General features: G+C 44.3%; 1 protein-coding gene across 1 annotated transcript in view; it reads left to right on the plus strand.

Annotated features, from left to right (window-relative positions):
* LOXHD1 (lipoxygenase homology domains 1) overlaps positions 1 to 9,386 on the plus strand; it is a gene marked incomplete at its 3' end in the record, with an annotated part of 79,699 nt that overhangs the window by 2,899 nt on the left and 67,414 nt on the right. Inside the window, exons 2-3 of the mRNA XM_010137990.1 lie at positions 6,691 to 6,771; positions 7,594 to 7,778. Coding sequence (XP_010136292.1) covers positions 7,658 to 7,778 — 121 coding nt within the window. The remainder of the gene's footprint in view (positions 1 to 6,690; positions 6,772 to 7,593; positions 7,779 to 9,386) is intronic.

A 9,386-nucleotide genomic window follows, 5' to 3' on the forward strand; every position in this document is an offset into this window, starting at 1 on the left:
CCAAATATGCATTTATTTAGGCAAGGAGGTTAGCCAAGTAGAGTCTGGGTCTGGGAGGGGTTGGAAAGACTCCTCCTTTGCAGTCGCTCTCTGCCAGTTTGAGGGTATGGCAACACCTCTCCACCAGTGCTGGAGGTAGTGGATGGGTGCTGGCAAAGTGCTGCTCAGCCCCATCCTGTCTTGGCAAAATCCTGCTTCAAAACCCAGCTCACAAAACTCTCCAGGTCCCCACCTGTCATCCTGCACCAGCCAGAGCTCAGCCAGAAGGTAAAAGCACTGCCACAAGTAAGTTTCTTTCCATGGGCTCCATCATGGGCACAGGGGTAGACGCCAATTTCTTGGTGGCATTTTGGCAGTCAACGAGACCTTTAATACGGACATGAGCCGCTTCTCCACGGTCCAGTGCCAAACAAACAGTGCTGATCATCCACAGTGTTTTATTTCTCCATGTTCATGTGCTTTGCACCACGCTGGGGCTGAGGACTGATTGCAAAACTCAGCCAGGAATAATGCTACCAGCTCGTTTAGGAGCAGATTTATTTATTTGTTCTTAGTGTAAATGAATTCACTTTCCACTGTCAGGCTTACCTGGTCCAGCTTGTGACAACTGTAATAAATATTCATGGAGAGATTTTTCCTTTTAAAAAAAGAAAAAAGAAAAGAGATAGAAAAGATTTAGCAGCTATGGCAATCTGAAATAATTGGTAAGTGACAGCTGGCTTCTTACTGAATTTGAAGTCTCTGCAGTGGATTTTATTTCTTTTTATTTGCAATGTGGAAGACCTTTAATTGGCAGTCCTTTCTACCTGGTCCTGTGTCCCTGTACAGTGCTTTTCCAGCTCCTAATGCCAACAAATATGTGTGAATTGCAGAGTATGTACGTGATGGTCTTTAGAAGCTGTTAATGTTCGTAGCTGTACTACGGATAAGCCATACTGAGAAGATCTGATTTTGTTGTTTAACTGCTCTGGAGCAGACAAATACGGGAAGGTAGGCTCATTTGGTCTGAATAGTTAATATATTAAGACCTTTTGGAAAGTTGGTATAGAAGGGGCTGATCAGGCCCATCAGGAATCAGACGAACTCTAAGCTCAGTGGAGGAAGCCTTCTCGCATCGTTGCTGAGGCACTTTTTCAGAGATGAGTCTCAATACTTTAATGACAAGGGCTATTTCCTATTTTAAAGCTGCTTATTGTCTAACTGTACTCTGATTTATGCCAATATGAATCTGCTGCACTTACACCGCGCTCTGAAGACTTAATGATACGGAGCAGCATTAAGTGACAACACACTTCAGAGCCTGTATTCCCTTCTGAAAAAAGAGACAAAGTGGGGAATTTATTCTCTCTCAGACTTATTGGCTAGCCAGTGTCTAGCATTTCAGGAACAAAACCATCTGAAAGGGTGCTTAGACGGTGGTGTTGAAGAACCCAAAGATAAAAGCCAGTAGAAGTGGCATATGTATGAATTATAATCCACTTGCAGCCATGCAAGTAGCAGCTGGTGGTACAACTACAAGGATGCTCAAGCCTTAGAGGGAAAACAGGAGTTTACTCAAAACCTTCAGTCTTTCAAGGGAATTTAGCTGGCTAGACCAGGTCGCCCCTCATAAGTGACAGCAGCACTTTTCAGACTGTAAATTCTGGACAGCTTTCCCCATGGGTGAGTATAAGGTGCCTTCCTGGAACAAACTCAACCTTTCCACCTTGATCAAAACCCTGCCCCTATCCCAACTCATTAATCTCAGTCTTAAAAATGTATGAGCTCATTCTCATTAAAATTTTCAAAATTATTTCCTTGTGGGAATGGGATAGGAATTTTCAGCAGAGTAAAATTTACCCTGAAATTTGGCAAAGTAGAGGCAATTCAAAATGTAATTTAATATTGGGAAATTGTGAGCAACCTTTGCACTGTTGTCACTGGTGCCATATGCTTTGGATACAGTTTCTCCAGAAAATAATAACCAAACTGCAGATAACACAGAGAGAAAGCATAGCTAAGATAACCTAAATTAAATACCACTGTTTCATTTTCATTCTATTTATCATTTACTTATCATGCCATCCAAGATGAAAAACTGGCATTAAGATACTGCCTCCCCATGCAGTACAAAGTGAAGGAGAACATACCCAATGTGACCCGTAAAGGCTATCAAAACCTGTACTGGGAATGCTTACGGATAGTGTACAGGCTGTTTCAGTGTGCCCTATGGCATTTTGTAAGGTTTCAGGGTAAGGGCAGACACGGGCTCTCGCAGTTTAGGGCTCCTGGGTGTCATCACGCTGTTATACCCCGGAGCAATTTATCTAATTCGGTTAAATCCGTTCAACTGGGATCACCTTTTCACTAATTCTTCTCTGCTTGTTTAAGCAGGATTCCTCCTTCTGGTTGGGTTACTGGCAGAAAAGGAAAGTAGCGTCCTTGATATGGAGACATTTGCAGTCGCTGTGCTTTTCGGGTGGTTCCGTTTCCATCTGGAGTATTTTTGGACGTGTGCTGCCTTATGCAGTATTTCCAACCACCCGCCGACTGATGTTGTCATCTTCATGACAACGGTCCTGGCAAAACATTTGCAGAGCAAACTCCCTGGAGTATTTCTTGTTCCAAAAGGAGGTTAATGGTGCTGCTATTGGAGCAAGAGTAAATACGGTTTTAACATATGGGTTTCTTTCCAGTTAGGCTGTCCCAAGGTCATCTAGGCCAGTGTCCTCTCTCCAGGAGTGATTGACAGTGGATGGGTAGGGAGGAACAGAATGAGACAAACACATTGTAAGCATTTTTCCAATGTCTTTTTTCATCTTGTGGCAAGATCTCGTCTTAGCCAGAGGGCTGGTAACACGTATTCACCCAGCCTACCATGTATAGTGGGTAATATGAGGACGAGCAAAGCTGTCTGTACTTTCAAGCCAGGAAAGCGGCAGGGATATGCCAGTGCTCATCCCTGCCACCTATGTATGTTAAAACTATGCTGCCCACTCCTGGTCCATGAGAAACGCACCCCACGTGAGACAGCAGGTGAACCAAATGGTATTTATTTTTCCAGAGAGAGCAACAGTCTGGAGGATGGTTTTTGCTGAGTGAGCTTCCGAAATGATTCCTGGTACACATCTCCATCCTGCTGCTAAACATCAGCGGTAGGAGCAGATGGAGCTGGGGCAAGGTAGCAGGGAGATACCACCAAGAACTGACTCTTTCTGATGATTTGATGGAGCATCTTTAAAGTTTTGTTCAAACTGACGTCCACAGTAACACTTTGTGCTTCTGTGCAGCTCTTCATCCACGGTGTTTTTGCAGGCAGTCCTGTGCGTTCAAAGCATTTTCAGATATCCCACATAATAGAAAGGCAATTTACAACGATCATTAATGCAGTGATTCGAAACTAAATCGGTTCAGGTTATTCCATCACTGCTAAAGGCTGTTATTTTTATGCCTCTGCTGTGATCAGTACCCAGGTTTTCCCTCTCTTCCTAAGAGCTCAGCTCTGGGAAGGATGCTGTTAGCTGATCAGAAGAGAAGCCTCTTTTCTACAAATATTCAAAACTTCAATTTGAAGTGTGGCTTTCGTTTAGGTTGTGGTATTAGCTCTTGTTCATTACCCTTTATTTAAAAAAAAAAAAAAAGGTTGATTTACTGGTGCAAATGTTTATTTTCTCTACTTTTACATTCAGAACTGCATCACTGAGAGTTTCTTGTTGTCAACGTACCAGGTAGTAGTGAAACTCTCATGGCACGGGCTCTGCTGTCTATGCCAATGGCCTGCAGAAGAGATTTAGAAATACTGTGCTCAAATATGGACTAGTTCTTGTCGTGCTTTTTTACCCAGCCAGGAGACATAGTTCTCCAAATTGCTTGTTTTCTGTACTGCGAGCAACACGACCTGCAGCCAATCATTCAACCAAAAGAATCTGAAAACAGGTTAAAAAAAAAAAAAAGAGAATTTCATATACTAATCTTCAGTGAAGATCCTTGAATGTTTCTTGCAAAGCAGTAGAGTTAAACACTACAACACACTATAAAAAAAAAGAGCTGCTAAAGCAAATTAAATAAGTGAAATATAAAACCTGATGGGAATTTATTTCTGAGGTTGCCCCAGCCTGACATCCCAGACGGACGACAGGGCTCCAGGTGAAGTCCTGCTGATCTTGAAGTGTTTACTTGAGGCTAGCCACGCCCAGACCCCAGGTCTGCACCCAGTCAAGCTGCACCCAGTCGAGCCTGAATGTTAGTCATCTAATGCATGAATTTCCCAGTCAGATTTTTCCCTGCTTTACTTGTCACCAGAGCTGTGCAGGCCAGCGTGCTGCATTGTTTGGTGTAATGACTTCCTTGTGGTAGTCAGGATATGAATTTCGTACTTCAGCCCCAGCCTGGGCCAGACTCTGACACAGCCCAGCTGTAATCTCTCCTTCTTTTTGTTTTTTTTTCTTTTTAAAAATAAACTTCAGAATAGCCATTCACCATGGGATATTTCCTCACACCCTCCCCATTTAATTCTCAGTGCTAGAAAAATGCTAGAAGGAAAGACTGGATTTTTCCTTGAAACATTCCCCCCTTTTTTTTTTTGTGCTGCTGATGCTGCATATCCATCTCGAGGGAAGACTTGTCAAATTCTTCGTACCTTTCAACAGCAAGACTTCCCAGCAGTTTGACTCCCGGGCCACAGTCATGTTTCCCACTGTTTCTCCAAGCTCTTCAAGATGCATGAAGCATCTGCTCCATGGGCACTTTCGGATGCCCACTCAGTGCTCCCCCAGTACCAGGTTTGCTCCACACCACCCTCCGACCACGCCAGCAACTAAAACAGCCCAGCACAGTGGTGGGACTGCCATAAACCAGCAGTCACTGGGACCTGCGCGCTGGAAACGTTGGGCTAATTAGTCTCAGTTAATACTTCCAAGCCCTCTCCATAGCAGCCTGCAGCACTGCATCGATCTCGAGCTGATGCAGAGAGAAGCTGCTGTCATTACAATGCTCGCTCAAGCCTGACAAACTAATTGCCTCACACTTGCTGTTTTCTCTCTGACAGCCAGGTTGGGGGAGGCTGGGCTGGGTTTAATTGTCTCTTGTCTTCACGGCAAGGTTAACTGTTTTAGCCTTTTTGTGTAGCGGCGATGCTCCTGGCACGGTGTCTGAAATAGCAGAGCGGAGGAGGAGGAGGGCCGTGCATGCATTTGCAGAACACACAAAATACCCTTTAAACGGAGGCGCGTGCAGATCCTTCAATGATGCGGAGAACCGCGCCGAGCAAAACCTAACCCCCTTGCTCGGATTATTAATATTCATTAACTTTCTGAGCACAAGCTGCTTGTCACTGTGGCTTTATGCTGCTGAAGTGCTGTGGTTTCTTGTTCATTTTAACGTGACTTCTGGGTTTTGCTGTGTTTAATCATCTGTAGCAATGCTTAGTGGCTCAGGTGAAATGGGGGCCCATCAGGGAGGGCAGATGGGAGAGGCTGTGCCTTCAGAGAAAGGATGGGTTTTACCTCAATGTTTTTTGTGGAAAATTCGAGCTCAAAAGGGGTGGAGGTGCTTACCCAAGATCACACTGCAGGTAGAGACAGAACTGGGAAATTCTACATCCTCTCACCAGGGCCGATATTATTTATATTGCCTTACGCTTGCATCTGTGAAATACAAACTGCGCACTTAACACTGCACAACAGAAACCAAAGTAGTCCCTGCCCTGCAGTCATTTTGCTCTGAATGAGACACAAATCGTAGGAGAAAGCTACAAAGGAAGGTTCAGTGGTCGTTAAAAAAAATTTGGAAGATGAGCATGGAAAGAAACCTTTGATGCAATTAGATGCTTCCATCTCTGGCTGAGCTCCGGGCAGATCTGCGGCTCCTCAGGTAACTCACCAGGCTATGGAACCCCTTCACTCCATCACCAAGAGCAGGACTGCTTGGTGCCCAGAGGGCAGGATGGCAGGAGAGGATGCCTCTGGGAGTGGGAAACAAAGGTGAAAGGCATATTGAGGCCCTCTAAAGCAACCGAGGTGGATGAGCAGGGGTCCAGGACCTTCCACACTGGTTGGCCTAATAGGGCTGCTTGACAGGGGTGAAGCTAAGCTCTGACTCAATACTCCAAACAAGCACTTTCCAGACACCCTGGAGGGAGCAGCCTTTTGGATGTTTTTACATCCTCTTGTTTTTTGCTGTTACCTTTGTGTTTTAGCAACCCGTGGGTGGGCTAGCAAAGCTGAGGAACCACAGGCGAGGTGTTACCAAAGAGCTGGAGTTCTTCATGTAATTTTTGGTTTCGTGAGTGCTGCCTTGAAATATTTTCACCGAAGATTGTTTTCACACACCTCTGAAAGCCACTTGCTGGGAAAGTCTTACAGGCTCCCCCTGCTCTGACCGCTACAGGGAATTTAGTTGAGGATTTCGAAAATCCTTTGTCATGTTTTATTCTTGGAGGTGTTATGGAATGTGATCCAAGGTTTGCATCTGCTTGGGCCAGCATTGCATTTCCCCCAAAGCTTCCATCTCAGCTTCTGGAAGGACTCTTAGAGCTTGAGAAGAAAAAGTCTGTTAAATGTCGGTACTTATAGCATCCAAAACTTGTCACAGGGATGAGGACATTGAAAAATGGGTCTTTCCAGGGCTAGGAACGACATGTCTTCACCCATGTGTGCTTGCTGACAAGGTTGCTGGTTTTTTACCACAGCTTTTGGTGCATGTGTATTGCAGGAGCAGCACAGCCTTTGAGAGGAGTAAAACAGACGTTTTCAGAGTAAAAACCAACAACGTTGGACAAATAAAGAAAATAAGGTACCCTCACAATGTTACTACCACAGCACCTGCTCCACGAATGAGTGCTAATTGAATGACAGGCTGTAGATGTTTTAGTGTTGCCATGTTTTATTCATTACTTGTTAACGCGCTTCTATCAAGGTGAAGTTAGGGAGTGGTAAAAACATGCTTTCTGCCTAAGATTTGAACTGAAGCGTGAAATCACCTACGGCACTGCTTATAACTATCCATGGTCCCCACCAAGAATTGTATTTCTCTCATATGCAGTCACAGAGGGAGGTGTTTAGGATTGGATTTATGTCCCGATGTAGGTAAATGGTGTTCACTATCCTCTTTTGCTAATTTAGTGTTATGTAAATGATAATCATTTTGTTTAACCACCATCTGACTGACCTATATAAAATTAAAAATTAGTAAGTAGTACAAAGAGAGCTGGGAAAATGGGAAGAGGTGGATAAAACAAAGCAAGAAGAGAGAAGAGCAGGAGGGGTACAGGGCGGGAAGATAGTCACGTTTTGGATACGCAATGTAAGGTGAACGACTGCATATATTGAATGAACGTGCAGGTGTGTGTATATTTGTGTGCATCCCCTTGCAGACAATAGCCCACATATATACCTATGATATCTGCACTCACACACATATGGAGAGAAATGCTGTTATTCCAAAATACCCTGTAAAAGCCCATGAATGCTATGAAACACTTTGGATAGCCAGGCGTAAGTACGCATTCTGTGTAGAGCTGCTCTAGCCTTGCCTAATATAAAACATTCCACAAAATTACAGTGCTAGTGGCCAGTCTTAACCACAATATCAAATCCAGAGTTGTTCTTCCTCTAGGATTGAGCACGATAACACCGGACTGAACGCAGGCTGGTTCCTTGATCGTGTGATCGTGACCGACATGAACAGACCTCACCTCCGGTTTTACTTCCCCTGCAACAACTGGCTGAGCAAGGAGGACGGGGACGGACTGTACGTCAGAGACCTCATCGGCAGCCTGAATCCCATGGATGTGCCCAAAAGTAAGGGCTTTCAAAAAACTTGGCTTTCTGGTGCCTTGTCGGAAAGGAGAGGTAGCTTGCAGATGACTTCACCCTGTGAGAAGTAATCATGTAGCTTAAGCTTATATGAGCTTTCTTTATAGTCAATGGAGAGAGAAATAGGAAGATGCTAGGTGCTTCCAGAGGGTAATTCCTAAATGTTAGACCTGGCATTTTATGGTGGGATAAATCACTATCTGGAGAAGCTCTGCTCATTGGTTGAGTCCTGAAGGATCCATGGTGACTAAATTAGATTAAATGGCTGCATGTAGATGAGAGGCATCCTACCCTGGAAGATGTAACCAGCATCACTGGGTGCTATCAGAAGAGGCAGAGTGGTAGCAGTCCTGTGTATATAGCTAAGTGTTTCCAGGCTCTGGTGATGACCTGCAGAAAATTTCCATGAACAAGCTAACCCTCTGCTGTAATTCTATGCTGGTTTCCTGTACGTGTGTGATATCCATATTGAACTGGTGCCTGTTGATCAGGGTGGTTTTACGTTAATGATGTTGAAACAAAGCCAGGACAGCTTGCAAACCAGGCATGTACTCCCAAATTGATATGAGCATGTAGGCCATGTGGTGATGTACAGTGCATGTAACGTGAGCGGGAAGACGATCGCGATGTGAAAGTGGAGCCAGCAAACCAGTCTCAGGTGGTATGTCAGCAGTTTATCTGCAAGTGCTGATGAGAAAACCAAGTTGTTTTTTTCCTGATCATCTCACCAATGTACTCCTCCTTTCTGGGAGCTTAATTTTTGGCAAGGAAGGTGAAGCACACTAGCCACAGGTCTGAGGGAAAGGAGAGATATAATTTGGGTCAAAAGGAGGGAAATCTGTGGTTTTGCTAGTGTCACATCTTTTTGAGAATAAGTACTAGATTTCTTGCCCTGATGGTGTTGGCATGACCACTTAGGAGTATTTCTTGTTACAAGCAGTTTATTGCCAGCCTCAGTGCAGTGCTTAGAGCATTAATAGATGCTCTAGAAGGGCAAAGTGTTGTTATTTCCATTGAGATCCTGTTCGAAGTTAACAGTGAAACAACACACCATGACACTGTTTGCCCCTGAATTGTTAAATAATTCTGCCCTATTAAGATACAACATCCTAAAACAGTTTCAGTATGTTGAAGTTGTAAATATTAAAGGGTACTGCATGTGAGTTGGCGAGCACAAATAATATCCATTGACAAGAAATGTATGTGGAAGCATCTTGTGAATGCAGACCTCTCTAGGGTGGCTGCTACAGGGGAATGAGGTAATGTCTGGAGATGCTCTGCCAAAAACCCACCCAGTTACTGCTGGGGCTGTTGTGTGTCAAAGTCCTTTGCTGCTCTTTTATCCATTCTGGTTGTGAAACAGAAGAGTTGAGGACAGCTGAGGGGCAGGAGGGGTCTGAAGAAGGTAGTGGATGAGTCCAACCAATACACAATTAATGAGAATTTCCCTCAGGGAGGAAGTCAACCATTCAATCTTAATGGATCTTTAAATGACACAACAGTTTATCTGAATTTTTTATTGCTCCTGCCTGGGAGAACCGATTCAAAGAAATGCGTGTGATTTCCTCCGTCCTGTTCAACACCTGTATCTCA

This window comes from Buceros rhinoceros, unplaced genomic scaffold, assembly GCF_000710305.1.
Source record: "Buceros rhinoceros silvestris isolate BGI_N320 unplaced genomic scaffold, ASM71030v1 scaffold9986, whole genome shotgun sequence".
Lineage (NCBI taxonomy): Eukaryota > Metazoa > Chordata > Aves > Bucerotiformes > Bucerotidae > Buceros > Buceros rhinoceros.